Raw genomic sequence first — 22,672 nt, 5'->3', positions numbered from 1 at the left:
ATATTTGCAGTATATGGCCAGTCGCAAAAGCTTCACTACGGCAATAAACATAAGAAGAAGTGTAAACAATAAGTTGTGGACAAAATTATTGGACCGCTAATGTTTATTTGACAAGTAAACACGTCTGTGAAGAGACAAAGCACAGCTGCTGTTGCCTGAGCCTTCACTGTGTGATGACATATTTACTGGAGAAGAAGGAATTGTCTATTAGAACTGCTTATGTATGTTTTTGTGTTGTTCTTTACTGAACAGATGATTGTTGGTTTTAATCCCGGTCTTCTGTTTCATTTTTTTGCATGTTCTTACAGTTTGTGAGTTTGAATGCAAATAGATTTTGTTTGGCTTTACTTTAAAAGTTCAGAACAATACTGTGTCAAATTGGTGTGGCTTGGTCTCATAAGAAAAGTCAAACAAAAGGCTGTTTGTAAAATGCTGATTGTAATACAGATCTAGGCCTTGTATCGAAGACTATATGAGAATTTAAAAAAGAAAACAATTTATTCAATAGCTAATATTTGTGTCACCAACTGGATTCACGAGCACCCGGGCTCATACATTTAGCCAATTGTACATGATTTGCAGATTTTCGTTCTTGGGTGAAAACTGAAAGTCTATATAAATGTGTGGTGAGATGAATGGAGAATGTGGAGTATTTTAAACAGTTTTAGAGTGAAAGAGGAACTGAAGTCCATTTATAATACAGAAGTTCAGAGAGTGAGAAAAACATGAATAAGGTTTGATGGGAAGTTCAATAGTAAGAGCTGAGCACACAAAAGTTGAACAGAAGATGATTAGAAGAGAAGGAGACCAGATAAGGTTTGGAGAATAGAGCACTTTAAATAAATGCTGAAAGCCACGAACAGACTAATTAAATTATATATATATATATATATATATATATATATATATATATATATATATATATATATATACATTTATGTGAGTATAACTAAGATTACGACAGGAGAATAATGTACAGTCATACACAGAAAAGTAATTAAGCTGAGGGAAATGTCTTATCTAATACCACAGATCAGCAGTTCAACGAAGTCCAAACTGGGCACAAAACACATGAGAAATCTAATAATCCCTGATAGATTATTTATCAACAGACGAGTGCAGAAGTTTTAAAATGATTTCTTTTCATTTTATTGACGTATAAGTGATGCAGAGCTTTGCCGTTGTTTTCCATTATGTTTATTGTTCTTTCTTTACAGCTGCAGTGAAGTCTTTACAATAACATTTACTGGAACTTCGTTAAAATCAATACAAATGAGCTGTATTGCCACCAGTGCGTGGCAGTTGTTTGTCTCAGTGGTGAGGCCTAATCCTCCTTCACTGAAATACTAGCAGTGGAGTCTGAAGAAATCCATGTGGGCTGCATACTACAGTAGAGGAAAGAAGAACACCTGAATTTGACACTGAACGTAATATTTATTTTATTTAAAAAATGATCTTCTTCTTCATTATCTTCTTCTTCTCACATTTCCACTTCTTCTCTTTGCTTTTGTTCTTTTCTCTTCACTCTTTATCTTCTTTGTTGTTTTTCTCTTCTCTTCTTTCTTTTGTTTTACTTCTTGTTTTTTTGTTTTTCTTAGAGCACATACTCATAATTATAAACCGTAAACAGCAAGGCAATCCAAAAACAATTTAAAATAAAACTAAATAATAACTCGTTATTTTGGAATATATTCATAGCTATAGTTTATAGTTATTTATAGTTATATAAATTTAAATGTCATATAAAGTGTAAAATTTAAGTACCTCTAAAGGTACACGTACCTCCTTTTGTGAACCACTTGTTTTATAGTGTGTCAAGTGTTAGTCCAAAAACGCAGTAATAAACCTCATTTCCCACAGGCCATAGCGGCAGAAATCCTGATCTCTCATTGGTCCAGCTCTCCTACGAGCGACGAAGGCAGACATGAGGTGGCGACGGTGGTGAGAGAGCCCGCTCGGCCGAGCGGAGCTCAAATGAAGCGCACACACGGAGCAGCTCATTCCGACCTGCATAGTCGAGCGGCTCACGAAGAAGCTCCACGCCGCCAAAGCTGAACGCTGCTCCGGCTCTGAGCGAAGTCAAGGGCTCCGTCCATGCGGAGGCTAGCGCTCATTCTGCTGCCTTGTGCTGTCGCCGTCCTGGTGCACTTGTGGTTGGCACACAGACCTTCTTCCAGCCCGCCGGACAACAACACACACTCCGGTACTTTTTGAAGCCTCAACCGCCGGTTTTCGCCTTCGCCGACGCCGCGTAACTTTTTCACGCTCGAGCAGCTGCTAACTTTGCTTTGCTTGCGCCGGTGTTTGTGCTATGGCTGTTAGGTTTGGTAGGAACAGGTAGTTAACGCTTCCCGTCACTACGGGAGTTTACATAAGTGTGTGTTTTTACTGTCAATGTTATGTGAATATGGCAGTTGAGTGATGATGGGCGTTGCTGGGACAGTGAAATTGGAGCTGAGCGTCTCTACTGCTGCTGCTGATGCTGATGATGGAGATGATGATAATGTCTAACTCCTGTCAGCATCATCACTAATGATCACTTAACCACTATGTGATGCACATAGGGATTCATTTCCAATGCATCACAGTGGGCGCAGAGGAGAGGGCTGTGGAGACCAGCAGTGGGGAAATCTGCACTCCCTGCCTCAAAGTCTGACTATTCTGTCTTTAAATGTCTTCATTCTGTCTGCTGATCGTAGATTAATTTGGAACCCTCAAAAGACAGTAAACTGCTGTGGCATCCTGTTGTTTGATTGGATTTCTTTCTCTTTTTTCCCCAAACATCTAACACATTTATTTTCCCCTCCTAATCTCAAATATATGTGCTCTACTGAATTAATAATTTAATATGTTTTGGGACGGCTGAGGTGGACCACTTTGGAGATAAAGTTAGGGAGGCAAGGTGGAGACAGGTTGGACGTGTGCTGAGGAGAGATAGGGGATTTATCGGACAAAGGGTGTTGGAGATGGAGCTGCCAGGCGGAGGAGGAGAGGAAGACCTCAGTGAAGATGCAGGGGCGCAGTGGAGGAGAACAGAGGATTGTTGGTGTGACAGTAGAAGGATGTGATTCGACAAAGGCATTTGATCCGTTTTGATGAACCCTGAAGGGAGCGGCTTAAAGAGGAGGACATGCCATAAGCAGTCCTGTCACAAAGGAAGCCTCTGCTCGTCGAGTGCTAAGTTTCCTGTTGTTTTCTTATGAGATTAACTTGATGGTTTTAATTTCAATTATCCGAGTCGTCAAATGGTCTATAAAACTTGGACAAATTCAAGTACATTTTTTTCTTTTTTTTTTGTCTACATCTTAACAGTATTAGGTGAAGTTTCTATTTCTATGCATGCAAGCCAGAATATTTTCAGATGCTGAATGTTTTTAAATTTACAAAAAAAAAGAGTAATGTAGTAGTCAAATAGTGTTGGACCACGGCATTAATTCGTACAGCCCTACATTATTTATTTTTCTTTTTTTTTACACAATTCTTGTTTTAATTGGATGAATAATGTTAAAAAAACAATGTTTGGCTAATCCTCTTAGCGACATGCTTCTTGTTAGATAACCAGTGATTTAGGTTATGTTTTTTTTTTTATTTAAGCAGGTTAAATGTTTTTTTCTTTTCTTCTGCAGCGGCAGTCATTAACAATAGGACAAAGAAGACACAAGCTTATTTAAATATGATTCATTTTGTCTAAAAACATCTGTATTTTTGCTTGATTTAATCTTTGAGGTTTTAAAATATTTGTCTGCTTTTTCTGATTAATGTTACATTTATGATTCAGGAATAATTTTTGGTGCTGTCTCTATTTGGCTAGTTTCCAATCCATTATCCATCCCACCTGTGAGTGTGTACCTAATTGACCCCCTCCTAACACAGATGTGGCGGTACATTCATATGAAGTTTTGGTGGGAGTGCTGTCAGCGAGACATCACTACGAGTTGCGACAAGCCATAAGGGAGACCTGGCTGGGCTACGTCAAACACCACCCCCACTTCAAGCACAGGTCTGTCTGAACTTCCACATTTCTTTCTCTCTTTGTTCCTCAGTTCAGCTTCCTGTAGTGGACGTACAGCCTGCAGCTGGTAACAAAATAACTGAGTGACCCATCAGCCTCTTTATTCCTTTTACCTGACCCCTCGGGGCAAACACTGCCCCCTCTGTCATTCTTTTGGTGCGTTTCCTCCACATTGGGTTATCCAAGCACAGATAAGGTGTAATGGCCTTTAAGCAACCCTCTGTAGCCATGGTAACAGAGGTTGAATAGATAGACAAGCTTTTGAAATCATGTTGTCTCAATATCGCACAAAAGAAAGATGACTAAAAACACTGTGGCGTTCCTGCTTTCAGAGTGGGGGTGAAATTCATCGTGGGCAAACATGGGTGTCCCATTCCCGAGGAGGACAGAGAGGATCCATACTCCTGCTCCATCCTGAACTTCACCCAGCCAGGTACCAAAAGAATCAAGCTGATGTTGAGATGGGTGTCCATGTGCTGCTGCAACGCTGAGACGTGTTCTGGGTGCAATCTGTTGCTCGTGTGTACGTGTGTGTGTGTGTGTGTGTGTGTGTGTGTGCAATTGTTTTAGAGCATCTGAGGAAGAATAGATGAGGAGATGAGTGGAAAGTATTGAAAGAATTCATCTTCAGAAATCAAGTACAGCACCTTTATGCACACTCAACCACAGCTCAAGGACACCTTCCCTTTTTTTTCTTCTTCCTCACCCAAGGCTAAAGCAGTCGGCGCAGCTGATGCTGCAGCTGAAACTAACACTGCCTACTAACAGCTACAGAAAATGAAGCAGCGACACACAGTCTATGAAATAATTGAACAGGCTCCCTGTCAGATCGAACGTGTGCAGTAAATTGTTCTGTCTCTCACCTTCACTAAGCCGGTCCACCACAGCCTCTTCTCCACTTCTTCCTCATCTCCTGTCTTCATGAAAACATAATTTCTGCTCATCAGAAACGACGATGGCCTTAAGGGTCACGGTGACGTCTTAGCCGCTCTGTAGTCTTGCGCTGCGGCTCGCGTTAATGGATTTAAGTGTGATTTGCTTCAGGAACCACAGGCAGGTGGGCAGCTTCGGTGCGAGACGCTCGCTGTGATTGAAAGAGAAAGAGACAGTGGCTGCTTTTAAGCACAGTTGGGAACCTGGCTGTAGATTCAGGTCAATGCACGTGTGTTTGGGAAAAAAACCAATACATTTTAGATAAATTCTTTTCACGTCACATGCAATAAAGGAGAACACTGAATTGTGCTAATAATCCTCAGGTTTTATCTTTACATACTTCATTATATTAATGACATATGATCTGTTGAAGAAGTAAAATAATTATATTTAGGGTTTTTTCTAACACGTGTCCTGAAAAATAAACAGAAATAGATTGAGATATTATCTTTTTCTGATATCATTTCAACCCACTATCTCCAAAAAGTCCTTCCTAGAATTTAGTTTGCCTTATTTACATAAAAGTATAAATAAAAAAAAAAGAAAATAAACATTACATTTGGTGTCAAAACTCCAAGGACAACAACACAGCTACTGCATTTTCTCTAGTTTTTCAGCAGCTGTGACAGATGATATTCATGAAAGTCAAAACAGCTTCAGCCTTGTTTTCTCCCTTTTTTAATCTTATATGTTGTTCATTTTCCTGGTGGTGTTTCTGTGCTCTAGTTATTTTGGGGTCGGAGAAATGTGATGACACTCATTGGGACAGACTGGTAATAAGTTAATGACATGTGACTTTTTACAGTCAGTGTCATTAACACTGACTGACGGATTGACTGATTATTCTTTCTCCTAAATATGCATTCTCCTCAGTGTACTTAATTTTTTTTAACTCCATCAGCCACTGTGAGCATGTTTCAGTTAGAGTGTGCCTCCTGCTGGGATAACCCTGAACTACTACTAGGTTTAGAGGTTAGCCTCAGGCAATTTTACTGTCCTCCTGAAAACAGTCAGTCGTGATGATACTGTGTGTCTGCATGTTCGACATGATGTAATACTGCAACCTTCCTGAAGTGGATGAGGTGTGCTATATCTGGTCACTTTGTTTGGAATGTTGGATTATCGGTTTGAATGATTAATGTAAAAATTTGGTTTGTTGGTTTGATTCCCTGTTCTTTGTGAACTTTGTATGTTCTCTGAATGCATCCATAGGTTTACTCCCGTTTCCTCCTACAATTCAAATTCCTGCAGGATTAGGTTAATTGTTTACTCAACCACAGGTGTGAATGTGAGTGTGCATGGTTGTTTGTCTCTATATGTGTCCCTCTGATGGACAGGTGAAGTGCTGTACTGGGATTGGCCAAACCCCTCATAAATAACACTGAGGGTTTTAAATTGTTTACGGCTGCACATTTGTAGCACTTACCGTGACCACCATGTGGCACTAGAACTAATTTCAAATGTAGTGTAGATGAATTGTTACAGAGAAAGTGTGAAAAGTGGGTGGCAGTACATCAAACTTTGGCGTCATGCTGCAGAGAAACTAGGCAATATATTATGTTTTGATCACAAAGGGCTGAAAATACGACTGCCCCTGCCAAGTTCCAAGCTGATGTAATGAACGAAGGAGATATTAATATACCTTCAACAAAGGCTTTTTAACCCTGCATCCTCAAAATCCACACAAATTAAATTATTTTTTAGTTTAGAACTTTGTCTTTTTGACTATTTTGCTCATCTAGGCCTGAAACACAGCAAATTTAATGGACCTGTGACAAAGAGCATCATAAATGTCACATTTTTAATGTTTGAAAACTGCAGCCAGAATCCATAAATTATTTTTGTCCCAGAGTTTTAGGCAATGTCTTGTGAGTTTTGGTGTATTTTCAGACAAAAATATACAACAGCCTGAACAGAAGATTTTCACCGTCAGTGCTCGTGCCCTAAATGTTAAAGAGTGGAGTTTCTGCCCAGAATATATATATATATATATATGTATATGCCAACGTATTGGCTAAATAATAAGTTTTATTTATTTTTCCTCCGTATTTTCCTCTGAATCATCAAAGTTGCCATCTCATGCTGAACAGTGTGGAAGAAAGACCTGATGTGATTTGTTCTGACAAGTTTGCACAAACACAGGCACTTATATTGAGTCAGCACAAGGATATTAGATTTATTTTCATACACTAGTGAAATCCGGAAACTGCGTCCAAGTGTGGAGTGTTCACTTCAGGAGAACCTGCTGCTGCCTTCTTCTCTGTCAGACTCACTGGCCAAACTGTCTGTTTGGGTTTTTTTAAGCAGGCAGCAGAACTTGTGTCTGTCATGTATATGAAGTTAAAAGCCTGCTTTCCGTTAACAGGCCGACTCTTTTCATTGATCCTCTGGGTAATAAAGTGCTCTTTTGTAATTAAGAAACAACATTTACGAGCAGATGCTCCTTTTAAAGACAGCCATCCCTGGAAGCAGCTCTCCAAAGTGCTGATGTGTGTGACTTCGCCCGACTCTCCTTCCCTTCTCCTCTGAACACTCCCTCTCTCCCTCTCCAGTCCTCACCACTGAAAAGAGATGATCAGCAGGTTATTATGTTTCCTCTGCCAGTTACAGGACAGGATACTGAGGCGGAGATTGTGACGGCCTCTGACCCCTCAGTGCTCGTCCCGTCTGACGTTTCAGCAGTCGCCCTCGACTTCAAGGTCCTCCACCCGGTGGTTATCACCAAGCTGGGGGTGTTTCCCAGAGGAGCCCGGCCTGAGCTTCAGAGCAACGTAACAGTGAAGCTTCTGCAGCTGGGCCAGGAGGTAACGGGGTCTGAGCCTCTGAGCCTAATGTATACCGTATGCTGTTTGTGTGAGCAGATACACAGCCTGAGGGCAGTTGGTGCTGCTGCCTGCTACTCCTTAATGCCACTGAAACTTCAGTCTGTGGTCTCGCACTGCTTTTTAATGAAGGCAAATTTCCACCGGGTTTAAACTGAAAACCATTACTTTGGGGTTTTTTATTCTGCTCATTTCTGTGCAATGCCTTTGCAGGAGGCAGTGGTCACTGCCCGCTTCAGTTCCATCAGCACTGGGACCATGGTGCATGGACTCTGGTACAAACCTGTGGAGCAGTTCATTTTACCTAAGGTCAGTTTCACTATGGGATCAGCAGAAGTGCTGGAAATGGGTCAAAAAGTTTGTATATTTTTTTTGCAGCTGTATACATGAATATATGTATTTTTTTGCAACTGTAAACATCTCTCTCTCTCTCTCTCTCTCTCTCTCTATATATATATATATATATATATATACCTTACATCTGTGTAATGTTTATATAGCTTAGTATTTATTTAAAAATACCAAAGTAGATGTATATAGTTTAATGTAAAACCTATTTTTGCAGTATATAACATAAGGTCCCTGCTCTACATCAGTACTGCTTGAGACTTTTGGGAGCACGGCTGTAAACAGCCCCATACTTCAGAGAAGAATCTAAGACTTGGACTTGTGATGATAAACCCAGGCTGTAGGCAAAGTAAAAAGAAAAATGTGTGTTTGTTGTCCAGGGTTTTGAGGGGACACTTGTGTGGGAGAGTCTGGACTCTTCTGGACTGACTACAGTCAACTCTTCCTCACTGAAGCTCAATGACGGAGGTGGCGTCCTCAAGTTCTCCTCTGTATGTGTCCACACTGGTGATCAAATATAAATGTGTGATGTTTTAAAAGGGAACAGAGGTTCACTTGACTTGAAGAGAAAATTCTCCTTTGTTCTGATGTCGCAGATAGCAGAAGGCATACTGCCTCACAGAAGTGCTCTTGGATTCCCTGGTTTGGCGGGAGGATTTACGTTCACTGTATACGGTCGGTACAGCAACAGAATAACTTTAATAAATTTTTAATGTGTACGGTTTAATTGGTAGTGCTTAATGAGGAGGCAGTTGTTGAGCACCGTTTTAAATCCCTAAAAAAACTCTCCTCGCTCTCCGGCAGCCTGTGAAATTAGCAGTTTTTTGCCTCAGGGCTTCAGCATACATTAAAGGAGAAATAATATGTTTTTCCTTTTCCTGTTGTTTAACATTATTGATTCTTCCTGCTGCTGGTGTTTTGCAATGAGAATATTAAACCACATTGGTCAAAAGAAAATTAAATGTGCTATTCAATAAATAGTCAATAGAACTAATGATCCATTCTATGAATGCCACAGTTTAATTACATTTTTTTTTCCTGAGCTGTGATGTAAGTTTTGAGCTGTTGAACGTGCCTCTCATCACCTCTGTCATGTACCTCCCTGTGCCCACTCCCTTCATGATGTTTTTCTCAGATGTGGATGGTCTCTCTGGGCTCCTGCGAGGCCGCCCAGCCAGGATGGAGCTGCATGCCTCCAGGCTGAGGCACGAGGATGCTACCTTACAGCAGGAGAGCCTGAGGCACGGCGACGTGGTTTTCGTAGATGTGGTAGACACCTACAGGAGTGTGCCTTCCAAACTGCTTCAGTTCTATAAATGGTATGCAGAGTGCTAATAACTCCATTCTCAGTTCAAATTGCCTGGACCCTCTGAGGAAATCTGCAAGCTGGAATTAAAGTGTGTCGTTGCCTCAAAATACCTCATTGTTGGAGCCACAGTTGCAGTCACTCAGTCAGAGTAAAAGTAGCTGTGAGTCACCATGTGGAGACAAACCCAGAGTTAGTTTTCATCTGCAGTTTGAAGTGTTTTATTTAGTTACAGGACCTCTGGCCCTCTGCTCTCAGTGGTATTTCAAAGTAAATCCACTCTGGGATATTGTAGAAAAATCCGAGGTGCCTTTAATTAAGGTTCCAATTCCCCTGTCTGACAGGTCTGTGGGAAACGCTGACTTTAATCTGCTGTTGAAGACAGACGATGATTGTTACATCGACATTGATTCGGTGTTAATGAAGATTGACCACCGGGGTTTAAAGCACAGCAATTTCTGGTGGGGAAAGTAAGTGTTGTTTTTTGTTCGGTGTCTTCTCCTGTTGATAGTCCAAGTATTTGTCACTACAGTAAACTGTTGGCTTCACACATAATTGAGAGAAACCGTAACGCTTTGCACAGTCAGAACGGTGTGTCAGGTAAACGTGAGGCAGGAAGTGTTGATAATCTGCTGCACTGACCTAGTTTCAGGCAAAGCTGGGCAGTGGATCGTATTGGGAAGTGGCAGGAGCTGGAGTACGCAAGTCCGGCCTATCCAGCATTTGCCTGCGGCTCGGGCTATGTGGTCTCCCGTGACCTGGTCCAGTGGCTCGCCAGCAACGCGGAGAAACTAAAGGCTTATCAGGTGCAGTGCACGCCGAGAAAGTGTGGTGAAATGATGTGCAAATAATCCTGGATGTAATGTGAGGAATGTGTCCCTGACGTCTCATTACAGGGAGAAGATGTGAGCATGGGGATATGGATGGCAGCTGTAGGACCACAGAAGTATCAGGTAAAATAAGGAGAAACTACGCCGATGATGGCATCTAGTCGTTAGAGTTGACTTTGATTTATCAGCAACATTCAAGCACATCACAGAAAATACAGAAATATCTCAGAAGCAGAGATTGGGAGCAGCCCTTTTCTAACCTTTAAAGTGAGCTGGATGATTGGATCTGTCATATATCCATCAGCCAAGTCTCCAGTGATTGGAGAGAGGCAGTCTTCACTAATTTAAATTCAACAACATACTAATAAGCTGCAAATATATGACTTGATAAAATTATTGGAAGAGATTAGTTTGGGGTTTTTATAATGGCTATGAAATTAAGTCATTGGCTGATGACTGAGATCTGTACTGTACTGAGACATAACCTTTACAAACGGAGAATTTTGCCAGGCAGCTCTGAAAAAGGCTGCGACACTTCAGCAATATCACGCAGTGTCCACCGGTTTAATTCTGGCGTGTAGTTCAGTCACAGCAAGTCAAAGGTGCATGTTCACAATTTCACCAGTTAGACCTGTGCAGTGTATGACTAATGACCACAGCAGTGTATAAACGTTCACACAGTCACTCCTTCAACAGCCTGGCTGCACAGCAGCAGTTGCTCAAAAGAAAAAAAATATGGGGCATTTTATCTCCTATTTTCTACTTCTTCAGCCTGAGGCCGCTCAATCCTGAGGGGGCTGCAGCCCCTCCCAGCAGTCAGGGTACAACCTGGACAGTTCACCTGTCAGTCACAGGGGCACAGATAGAGACAGACATACACACTCAAATTTATGTGTAGATTAGAGAGAAGAGTTTACAGATAACAGTACAATTCAGTCAGATGTGTTGATAGTACAGCAGTTTTCTCATTTTGTGATAATATCCATTTTTATTATAAATAATAACAGCATGAAGTCTGGATCTGCTTTTATATCTCTTTGTGTAGCAGTTGTTTCTTAAACCTGGACCAAGTTCAAAACTTGATTTATACTTTATAATTTATTCTTTTTCACTTGCACGATGTTTTCCAACTCCTTTTTTATTCTTTAAGAATGTACAGGCATACAACAGTTTGACCAGCATACAAAATCAATGGTCAAACTGGTCTTTTCCACTTTCATTGCAAATCAAAGACGGTGTCTTTGTGCTGAACTGAAAATGAAGGCTTGTTTAGTTTGGTTTAAATCCTGTTTTCTTGGCTTGGACTTTGTTTTCTTTGAACGTTTTGCCTGTAGTTACATCCAGTCACCACACTGGTGACTGTTCATTCTGTAGTTGTCTGTCTCTGGTCTTTGGCTGAAGACAATGAAGGACACAGTAATCTTCTAGCCCTATTCTGTCTCTGATTGGTGCCAATGTTAAACAAAACCTTTACACTTGTTGGCGACTAGTTACTTTCATCTGTTTAATTGTTCAAATTATTGAGAAATAAAAAAACTCTTTCCAGGCTTTTGCATTTATGACATAACAAACTTGGTATCACGGAAACTCAACCTGTATGACTAGCCTGTAGTTTCATCAAACTTCATGAAGCCCTGATGTTAAGTGAAGGTATAAAAAGGCAAAAAACTAGAGAAAACAAAGGTAGGAGTTCCCCCAGCAGTCTAGGCCTATAAAAGTACATCTATGGGATGTTAAAGTTAATAAAACATTATTAACATCATTTTATAGGATTTTCTATTTTGTAAGGGCTTACGTTCATTAATCAACAATAAAATGAATGGATGTTCTAACCTCTCCTCTGTGGTCAGGATCCTGGCTGGCTGTGTGAGAAAGAATGCTACCTGGACATGCTGTCGTCTCCACAGCACACAGCAGAGGAGCTGCACGTCCTCTGGGACAGGAAGAGGGCCTGCGGAGACCCTTGTGGTTGTCCCTGGGGCTCCTGAATCTTGCGCAAACCACAGTCATCGTGTGGCGTTGCGGGAAAAAGCACTCAAACTTTAGCTGTCAGTTCAGTTACTGTGGTTTCCTTCAAGAAAAGAAAAACCTCAGGCTCCGACAGTGTTTTCACTGGGTTTTATGGTCATTGTTAGATTACATTGAATCTCAAAATGTATGATAATGTAAAGTATTTTACAGACTTTTAGAGTTCTCTAACAGGTTCTACAACTACCAAATTATAAAGCTAACGAACCATGTGCAGCGCCACGAGGCATTGAAAGATCTTTAGCTGTAGCATCCTGCCACCATTTGTACCACAGGCCTTTAAAAGACAAAACATTTCAGCGCTGACTGTGATGAATGAGACGCATGTGCAGTTCACCACGCTGCTGAAAGACACAAATACTCGATTACATTATAGATAGTACTCTTATATTTGACGGCCATCGTGACAGACATTTCATGGACATCACTGTGTTTTAAAAACCACTGCTTCGTGTTGGAATATTTTGTCAGTCCTGAGCTTCTCATCCTCTTCTTCCTCCTCTGCCTCACAGTTTGTAGGTTAACGACCAACTTTTCTCACCGACACAAAAGTCGATTCCTGTCATTGTGCAAATAGTGATGTGGCCTTACTGTACATGTTCAGTGTATGTGGACTTAGATTTAAATCTGTGTCAATGCAGCACAAGTTTCGCAGTGATCCAGATAAAAAAAAGGGACACTAGTTTGATGAAACCCTGCTCAGATGTAATAAAAGACCTGTGAGAGATGGACTTTGTGTTGGTTGTTTGTGTGGACCTCAGTTCTCTGTGGGAGTTTCTGACGCCCAGTCTTTAAGACACAGATGTTATCATTTCAAAATGAAATATAAAGATACCTTGTCTGTTATAGTGATTTTTTTTTTGGTTCTTTATGTGGCTGTGGATCTGTTAGTGTGCCTGGTTGTTTGAAAAGGAAAGGTCATAGGTTTGAGTACTGTCTTTGCTCCCCGTCAACAGCAGAACACTCTGAGCTGCTGCTGGCAGCTGTCGGTGAATATGACAAATGTGTGGTGTAATGAGAGAGATATGTAAATGTGCTACTTCACAGTGAGTGGACGGCTTTAAATGACCAAAGGAGTTAAAAAAAAAAACAAGTTTAGGTTCACATTGATCAGTGGCTTCAAGTGAATCAATAGACCTGAACACATCCAGTCAGCAGAGACCTTTACAGTGTTGACATTAAACAAATGTGCTCAGGTCTTTTTGATGAGTACGTGCTTTTATGTGATGAGGTGATTTGTAAATTAAAGTGAGTCAGTGTCAAGGTTTATAAATGGCCTCACAGTATTTTTGTTAATGATGAAAGATGAAGTCGAACGTTCTCCTAAGGAGATGAAACCAGTCGTGTATTTTATTCAAGTCCATGTCACCTGATGAGAAATCTATTCCTGTAATTAACCTGACAGTGGAGCGCTTTTCTCCTGCTGCTGTTCTCCTCCTCTCTCCCTGATCTCAGTCACATCTGCAACTGTTCCACTTGGCTCCATAGATAAGAACACTGTTTTCTGCACCATCAGCCTTCCACACTGATTTAAACCGAAATCCATCATCTTTACAGGGGTTTGTACAAGTGCTTCAAATCCTTGGTTGAGCCAGAATTTTGATGGCGTGTTTTTGAGGTTTTGAAAAGAGCTGACATTTACAAGCGTTTGTAATTTGATTCCTTTTAGCAGGCAACGTTACCTAAACGGTTTGTTTAGGTTTTAAAAATGCATTAGTAGTTCAGCAATTGTGGTTAATGTGGAGTCACTTCACATCTGCATATTTTCTTTTTTACTTTCATTGGTGACTTTATTGGGTTTTTCTAATACTCTGTATGTTGGTTCTCATTGTATTGTAAAATATGATCAAATAATTGATTAGTCTGCATTAATGAAGCCTGTTTGCAGTCTCTCTCCCTCTCTCTCTCTCTCTCCCCCCCATATTTATTATCAGTAATGAAAATCAACATATATGCCCTGATTCTTGTGCTCAAAAATAAGTAAAGAAAAGTGAGTGTGATGAAACAGATATCAGCTCACATCACAGAGACACTTCCTCTGATGCAGCCATGATATAAACAGTCTTTCAATCCTCTCTGCCTTCAGGCTGACGTGTGATCTTCTCCGAGAGAGGACAAATGAAAACTCTTGTCCCCGAAATGCAGATTTATTTTTTATTTATTTTTGCCGTGAAAGTCATCTGTTTAGCCTGCGACGTCTAGAGTTAATTGTATGTATAAAAATCCCTTTCATAGTCAGTCTCTCTGTCCTGAAACTGGTCTCCGTCTGTCTGTGGAGATCGAATACACCACCGTGTTGACATTTGGACTCTGCCTCAATTTGCTGATGACTGGTTTTGCCGAGCACTTTGTTTCACCTGACTGTTTGCAGTCTTTTTCTCCCAGAGTAGGTTGAGACTTGATTCCTCTGCAATCACTTACATCACCTGCTGTCATTACTTGTTGACCAGCCCGTGGTTCTTAGATGTTATTCAAAGGTAATTTTGTCCCAAAAGCAGCGACCAGCCTGGTAAGAAAAGCTTGACTGATCTGAGTGTTGTTCCATTATTGATCGTGGGAACCAAAGAGTATCTGTCCCTGTCTCTCCATAACTAACACAATATTCATTTTTAAAAAGCCCTAGGTTGCAGAAAAATGACAGGCATCCACATAGTGAGACTGTTTTGGCCTCTTGCCTTTCGGTAAGAAGGTTGCTGGTTTGATCCCCAGTAGAAAATATTGGTCTTTCAGTTCATGTTCTCCTCCTGGTGTCAGGGTTTTATCCATGTGGTCCAATTTTCTCTCACAGTCCAAAAACAAAACAAGAGCAATAAAAACAAGTAGGGACAGAACTAAAAAAATATATATCAATTTTTATTATAAATAATAACAGCATGAAGTCTGGATCTGCTTTTATATCTCTTTGTGTAGCAGTTGTTTCTTAAACCTGGACCAAGTTCAAAACTTGATTTATACTTTATAATTTATTCTTTTTCACTTGCACGATGTTTTCCAACTCCTTTTTTATTCTTTAAGAATGTACAGGCATACAGGCAGAACTGAAATATTTTGTGGCACTGAAACAAAGCCCTGAGGATTACCTGAAATGCCTTTCTAAATACAGTCATAATTTTTTTTTTAAATTATAAGATTTTAGCAGAAATATCCTAAAATGAGTTTTATATCTAAAGATTGTAACAGATCTGGTTCAATGCCAGTCAGAGGAATCACAGGTTCAAATCCCACCTGGGCCACCACTGCTGCCCAAGGATGGAGTCATGGGTAAAAGCCACTGCACAATGCAAATCACCTAGACACACAAGGAGAACATGCTAACCCCCTTACAGAAAGACCATCAACTACCACCAGGGATTGAACCAGCGTCCTACTTGATGGAAGGCAAAAGCACCAACCGCTGTGAAACTGCATGTTCAAGTTCAAACTAAAGCTTAATTCTTTTGAAAATTGTATTTAAAGTGCTGAGGTCGGACACAGCGTGTTGCTGTAGTTATCAAGTCAAAGTTAGCAGTGGAGTAAGACTGAAGACGTCATGTCTGAGATCACACACATCTGTCCAGGCTGAAGAAAAGAGGAGCCGACTGTCAGCTGAGTGACATCCATCTGCACACTCATTCAAACAGATCTCCTCACAGAGCGCTACACTCTGGCTGTCAATCAGCGGCCTCTCACCAGCGACTCCTCTTCCTCTTCCTCCTCTTTCTCCTGTGTGCCCTTAAAATGAGGAGGGAATCATTTATTCATGACTCTTGGCATCAGAAATCAGTATTTATTTATCTCCGCCTGATTCATAGAAACCCGTGGATATTATTAGACGTACTGACAGGAGCTGCGTTCTCCTTCTGACAGTCACGCTGTCTGAGGATGCTGAGGTCACAGCCGTCGCTTCCTGCCGAACACTTGCAGGACGCAGCTGTGAATCATGTGACCCGCTGACATGCGGATGGGTTGGATTGCACTAGTGCAATAAGGTCGGCCGTTCGATGCCGCACCGCGTAACTGCACACACAGGGATGTGAAGATATTGAGCTCTCCTGACCCCTGCTGCAGCAGATTTATTAAGACAGTGTTTTTATCATGGTCTTTATGATCTCAGTCATTACTGCACCATTACTGACACTTACTGCGTCTTCGGAGGAACATTAATCCAATCAAGGCTTCAATGAAGAGAGTCTTCACCGTAAAATTAATTGGAGGAAAAGGCTAGGAAATAAACACATAGTTTACCACAAGTACTGTAGTAGCTGTTATTCTAAGCTATCTTTTAGCTTCTTTTGTTATCTTATCATGGTTACGTTTTAGTTGTACCATTGTACTCTCTTGTACTAGTTTCTGTTTCAACCATTTTTGCTATCACTTTTCTATCTTTTGACAAAACGTGTATACCAGGGGTCACCGACCTTTTTGGAACAGCTACTTGTTTGATACAGACTCCCTGAACAATATAATAATAATTAGTTCCAGGACATACAATGGTCGACACTCTTCTTCTACCATCGTAATTTCATCCACTTGAATGCCGTGCCAGTCTAACTGATTCAAACAGTAACAGTATGATTTTTGATCTCTTGTTGGCGAGTTTTATTTTTTTAGAACATACCCCATGACACCTTATGTAGTCCACAGGGGGCACCGCGTTGGTGACCCTTGAGCTACATTTCAGGCTGTTTTTGTCCAGTTTTGCTAACACTTCTTTGTCTTTTGGTCTATTGATGCCTACAGTTTTTGCTCTCTTTTTTGTCTACAATAGCTTTATAGTTAGCTATTTTGATTGTTTGTATGCTAACTTTTAGTAAGAATTTTATTAATTAGTTATCATTTAGCTAACTTTTAACTATCATCTTGTCCAGCTTTCATTTTACTGCCTGCTGCCTTTCTAACCAGTTTTAAGCTGTTTGACATGTTCTCTGCTTGCTAACAGCTACTTCTGTTCTGCATTTCAACTTTACTACTACCTTTTGTTGACATCAATCTTTTTTATTATCTAGCCTTCAGCTATTTTTGCTAATTTTGTAGCCAGTTTAGGATTGTAATTCTGAGGTTTCTTGAATTGCTTTACTTTTAGCCATTTTGTTTTTGTGTGTTTTTTTTTTATTTACAAGCTTTGAGCTGTGAATCTTCCAATTATCATTTTTTAAATTAACGTAGTCATTTAAGTCATTTTTGGTTTGTTATTGCCTTGAACATTTTTAAAATGTTTGGACCAGAACAGACGGCTGTTTTTCAAAATCACATGCCCTTTGTGTGAAAAGTTTTGTTACGCTGCAAAAGTCAGGAGCGGTATTTCATTCAGACCTTGCAAAAGTTAACTCTCTGTTTATGAGGGACGTTAATTCTCCACCCTAATGAGAATTTCAAGGGCGATTTCAGATATTTCAAGCCCATTTTGCAATAAGCACCTGACCCTGGTGGAAACAGTTGCATTTATGGATTTTTTTCAGCAAATTTAATATTGCACTTGGACAAGGTTGGAAGGTTTGAAAAAGATGTATTAGGATGTAAAAGAATTAAAGCCGCACGGTGTCGGACTTAAATTCTTTTAGGCCCTAATTTGTTGCTCTTTCACAATTACTTCCCTCTTAATGCAACTCTATTATGGTCAGCCATGTGTAAAATTCCAGGAGCGTCCCTTTATTCTTTTTAAAGGTTGATTTAAGCCACTGTGAATGCAGGTAGACCCAAGTGCGTGTTTTTATTCCTATTTCTGCCTGATGGAACACTGGGATGAGACTTTGAGTGAGAGCTGGCAGAATTATTCATGAGGACATGTGTTGTTGTGGGAATGCTGACATGAATACTGTAACCAAAGTGGCATGAATATGGTAATGTGAAAAAAGAGGCTTTCGCGCCGCTTCGACAACAACTCTTGGTGTTAAAGGATAATCCCGTTCATATTCTGTATTCAAGAGAGTGAATCAACAAAACATTTCTGTCTGTATCCCATATTTTCCCCACCTTTTCACTGTTGCTGCACCAAACCGGCGGCTGAAAACAGTCATTTATTCAAAGTACGGCTGATTTTACAGGTGACAGGTTTTCTTAAGAAACTGAAGGTGACTCAGCGTTCATACAGTCTCTCACAGGTCATATTGTGTTACTGTGGAAGAGTGGTTAGTGTTCTTGTCTAACAGAGAAAAGGTTAACGGTTTGAATCCCCATACCCATTTCTGGATGGAGTTGGCACGTTGTTTCTGTGGGCAAACAACACTGCCCATGAGCCAAAATGGGGTTCAAAATCTGGCTCGCAGGCCGGTTCGGTATTGGTTGGCTGTAGGTTCTTGGGCTAAATGATTTAAATATGCTTGATATCAGTCGTTACTGTAATTTGTACCCGTTTTTTGGTGGGCCAGTATCTGGCCCACGGTCCGTAGTTTACCCTGGTATGGTCTATGATGAATAATGACTCCTATGTTCTCCCACTGCCGGAACTAATGCTTTAGCTTAGTCTTTGGCTAACTTTTAGCTGTGTTTATAGCTAACCATTGACTAACTGTTATCCAGGTAGGCACTTCATCCAAAATTAGTTTTTACAATAATGTTTTTTTCAAAAAGCAACATTAAAACTTTTGCAGACTGAAGACACGCCACATGAACCTTTGTGATGTTTGTTGCTCAATACAAACGAGGCATTAACAGAAATGAAAGGCTGCTGCTAAAGGCAGCCTGTGGAGACGAGGACCAGTCTTCTCCCCAAATGTTGAATAAAATGAACTATTTTAGTCATTTGTGAAAGATGATTCACAGTGGACATCAGTCAATGTCTTATTGAAACCATTCAGAGGATTTATCAGTGGATTTGTGTGTAGAAGCCCCGGTGCTTGAATAAAACGTCCAGCCTTTTGGTTCAGTGGAGCGGTTCCACGGTGAAAGGCTGCATTTGTTTCAGTCGCTCTGAAGTGTGAAGAAGGAAAAACTTTACATCTTTTAAGCCAAGTTCATGTCAAAAAGACACGGCAGCCTCGGAAAACTTTGTCAGCATAAATTTTGTCCTTTTTGTGTCAGCTGCTCAAAAGAGAGAGATTGAAAACACAACTGACCAGACAGTGGTAGAGTGGTTAGTACTGTTGCCTTCCAGGATGAAGGAGATCAGTTTGACCCCACCTGGTAACTGATGGTGTTTCACTTAGCAGGTTTCTGCAAATCAGGCATGGGCAAACTAAGGCCCGAGGGCCAGATGCGGCCCGTTCAGCTTTTTAATCTGGCCGCCAAAGGTTTCCAAGTTATATAATTTATTTATATTATTATTATACTTCTGCCTTTTCCCTGCAATACCCACATTTCCCCAATAGATGATAAACATGATAAAAGCATTATAGCATTTTAGCCTTTATGCATGACTTTTACATGTCATTTATCTTAGTTCCCACGAACGCTCCATCGATCTGCTCCTGGCCGGCCCCTGTTCAATTCTAGGACAATTGTGGCCCAGTGATCAACTGTTGGCGTGTCTCCGGTGGTCCTCGCTCCATGACTAGAAGATAAATGAAAGGCCAATTTCACCAAACTGAAATCGGTCGTGGTTTACGATCAACACAACAGATGTTATTCTCAGCGGTGTGTCTTTCTGTGTTCTTTTATCGCAACAAACAAGAACATTTGAGATGTAGCCACTGAGGTGCTAACAGGGAACACGTAAATGGCAGCCCAGCGATAAGTAATCCAGGGCTTGGCGAGAATGAGGGAGACGCTGAGTGAGACTTGTCGCTCTTCACACAGAAAGCTATTCTGTTTTGCTCAGAACTCAGACACTGTGGGTGGAGAAAATCAATCTAGTCCACCTAGAGAGTGGGAGAGGAGAAATGAGAACCGTGAGAGGCTTTGATTATTGTGATGGACTTTAGTCAGCACTGTGAACGCCACTTCATACGTCTTGGCTGTTTATCAAATCACAAGAATTTGCATCACATTTCCCTTCTCTGGAAGGAAAATGAGGAGTCTCCTCAGTCTCTGACATTTTGATGAATATATTTATGTTTTATTAAAAAAAAAGGGAAGAAGAAAAAAAGCTAGAATTCCTGTGGAAAAATAACATTGCAGCTGTGTGGGACAGACAGCCTCTGTTCACAGAGGCAGCAGATAACAGGACTCACATGACTATGGCTTTATATATCACAGCGTTGCACACATTCATAAGCACCAGCTCCATAATAACCCGTCTCAGCTCTCATTCTCCGTCGTTAGACACTGATTGGCTACAGTGTCACTCATGGATCAGCAGCAGCAGCAGACATCACTAAAGATGATGTTTATGTTGTGTAGTAGTAGAACAATGTGTGAGTATACAGTGTGTTAGTATTTGGTATAGAGTAACCTAGTTCAATGCCCGGCCATGGGGCAATCCTAAGATTTCAGACTTCTTCAGCAATGGGTACCTGACCCCTAGTGGTTCACGGATGTATATCACTAATAAAAGTAAATCGAGGAGAAAAGAAATGAGTCCTGTTGCTTTGGGCTAATATTTAGCTTGCATTTAGCATTTTGGTCAACATTTTTTATTTGTATTTCGATGTTGGAGAAGTAGCTGTTTGTGTTATGTTTGGGCTAATTGAAGCTGTTTCAGTTTTAGCAACAGTTTTTGTTTAATAATAGCGAGATTTCTGGCCTACTTTTTATTAATAGGGTGTGCTAATTGCAAGCCAATTTGTTTTTTGTGCCTATTTTTTTATCCTTTTACTAAAAACATACTGTGTTTAATTAGGCTTGAATGTAATCATTTTGGCGTCATTTCTAACTCTGTATGTACCCATACATGGCACATGTTAAATCTATGATAACTGCAATGTACAACAGTGGTTGATTACATTGGATTTATTTGTTATTAATTTTGAGTACTTATAAACATTTATTCTCACCTATTGCTAAGTATGACACATACTGTGATTGTTGTGTTGTAATCTTTACTATGTTTTATATTACAATAGTTCAGTATGAAAATATTTCATCGTCTGTACAACGTGGTTAACGTTAGTTTGTCGTGCTTCCCAGCATGTTGTCTTGTCACGTCTTGATTTTCAATTTCCCCTCATGATCACTAGATGGCGCTGTTATTCTTATTTTTCATTATAACAAATCAGTTCCTACGTTCCGACTCCCAAAGAAAGAACTATCACAAAGGTCAGACTAGCCCTCAGGCTGTGGTTTTAGTTTTCTTTTATTCAGTGTACCTGAAAAGAGCAAATCGACTTCAGGTCTTTGTTCAGAGTTCCACGTTTTTTCTATTTCTTGCAACCAGTATATGCATCTAGAAAACAACAATGTGTAAAGGCAACATTTGGACCTTGTTTGAATTTAACATTTCTGTTTGTGTTCCATGCTTCATCAAGTGCGTATCTCAGCGTAGCTGGCCGGCTCCTGTGTCGGTGGAGTGTGCGTGGCTGTGATCTGACTAATGCAGCAGAGAAAGGTGGATAAGGTCAGTGGTTTTGGTTGGCGTGTGAATCAGTAGCAGTGGTGGACTCTCCTGCAGCTTCAGCCTCGTGATACATTAAACTCAGGTGTTTGACCAGACTCTCCAGTTGAGGATTTCCCCCGAAGCCTTTGATGAGACGATAGGCCTCTATCTCCAGGTCCCGCAGAGTCTGGCGGGTGTGGGCAAACGAGCCTACCTTCTCCAGATAGTCCACGCAGTATCGTTTAATGTCCATGTTCTCCGTGCGCTGCCTTAGGATGTTTTGCACCTGCGTGCTCTCTGGACGTGACCATATGGCGTGGATGGTGAGAAAGGAGAACTTTCCCTCCGTCAGGTCCTCACAGAAACTTTTGTTGTCGCTGTACTCACGGGATCTCAGGTTGGCATAGTCGTCACGAATCTGAAAGAAAAGACCCAGTGTGTCCAGTAGGGGTTTCAGGTCTTGTTTCCATTCTGAGAAGAGCTGCATCAGGCCCACAGCCAAGCCAAAGAGTCCTCCAGTTTTCTGCAGCACCATGTTGCGGTACTCCTGCTCGGTGGGGCAGGTGTAGGTATCTCTCCAGTGGATGTCCAGGCCTTGGCCGCGGTGCAACTCCAACAGTTGCCGAGTAAACACTTTAACAGCCTCAGGGTGGTCCAGGGTTAGAACCTTCTCCAAGCCCAAAAAATAGACATAGTTGGCTGAGTTAATAACAGAGGGAATGCCATAAATGCTGTGGGCCACGGGGAAACCTCGCCTCAGCTTGGAGCTGTCCTCAATGTCATCTATGAGCAGGCTGGCGTTGTGCAGCATCTCAATCACAGCAATGATGACCTGAAAATGACATAAATCAATGTTTGATTTGAAAAGGATGAAATCCAAAGATGGTGCTCAGAGAAGTCGTTTGATTTAAGGTTCTTGGGAGCTCAGAGTGAAATATGTATTACAGCTTTTATACAGCAGAGGGAGCCATGTTTACACCGTTGTCTCGCGTGTTCCCTTCAGGC

The 22,672-nt window shown here is 40.9% G+C and overlaps 2 protein-coding genes across 2 annotated transcripts in view; one reads left to right on the top strand and one right to left on the bottom strand.

Annotated features, from left to right (window-relative positions):
• The first annotated feature begins 1,803 nt into the window (after positions 1 to 1,803).
• b3galnt2 (beta-1,3-N-acetylgalactosaminyltransferase 2) lies at positions 1,804 to 13,010 on the top strand. Its single transcript, XM_008322341.3, has 12 exons — positions 1,804 to 2,203; positions 3,874 to 4,000; positions 4,345 to 4,445; positions 7,550 to 7,749; positions 7,981 to 8,076; positions 8,496 to 8,606; positions 8,712 to 8,790; positions 9,251 to 9,434; positions 9,766 to 9,891; positions 10,068 to 10,227; positions 10,318 to 10,374; positions 12,102 to 13,010. The coding sequence occupies exons 1-12, from the start codon at positions 2,095 to 2,097 to the stop codon at positions 12,237 to 12,239; spliced, it is 1,488 nt and encodes a 495-aa protein (XP_008320563.1). The 5' UTR covers positions 1,804 to 2,094; the 3' UTR covers positions 12,240 to 13,010.
• Positions 13,011 to 21,409: 8,399 nt separating this feature from the next.
• ggps1 (geranylgeranyl diphosphate synthase 1) overlaps positions 21,410 to 22,672 on the bottom strand; it is a 7,524-nt gene continuing 6,261 nt past the window's right edge. Inside the window, exon 4 of the mRNA XM_008322348.3 lies at positions 21,410 to 22,499. Coding sequence (XP_008320570.1) covers positions 21,690 to 22,499 — 810 coding nt within the window. The 3' untranslated portion in view covers positions 21,410 to 21,689. The remainder of the gene's footprint in view (positions 22,500 to 22,672) is intronic.

The sequence above is a fragment of the Cynoglossus semilaevis genome, chromosome 12 (assembly GCF_000523025.1).
Source record: "Cynoglossus semilaevis isolate Cse_v1.0 chromosome 12, Cse_v1.0, whole genome shotgun sequence".
Taxonomy (NCBI): Eukaryota; Metazoa; Chordata; class Actinopteri; order Pleuronectiformes; family Cynoglossidae; genus Cynoglossus; species Cynoglossus semilaevis.
The sequence above is the reverse complement of the archived record's forward strand: the minus strand, read 5'-3'. Positions and strand labels throughout refer to the sequence as shown.

What these genes read in the sequence shown, in the direction of transcription:
- b3galnt2 (XM_008322341.3), top strand. Translation starts at nt 2,095, where the DNA reads ATGCGGAGGCTAGCGCTCATTCTGCTGCCTTGTGCTGTCGCCGTCCTG. An exon ending in CTGCTTCAGTTCTATAAATG is followed by an intron (nt 9,435 to 9,765) that starts GTATGCAGAGTG and finishes CCTGTCTGACAG; the next exon opens with GTCTGTGGGAAACGCTGACT. An exon ending in TAGGACCACAGAAGTATCAG is followed by an intron (nt 10,375 to 12,101) that starts GTAAAATAAGGA and finishes CTCTGTGGTCAG; the next exon opens with GATCCTGGCTGGCTGTGTGA.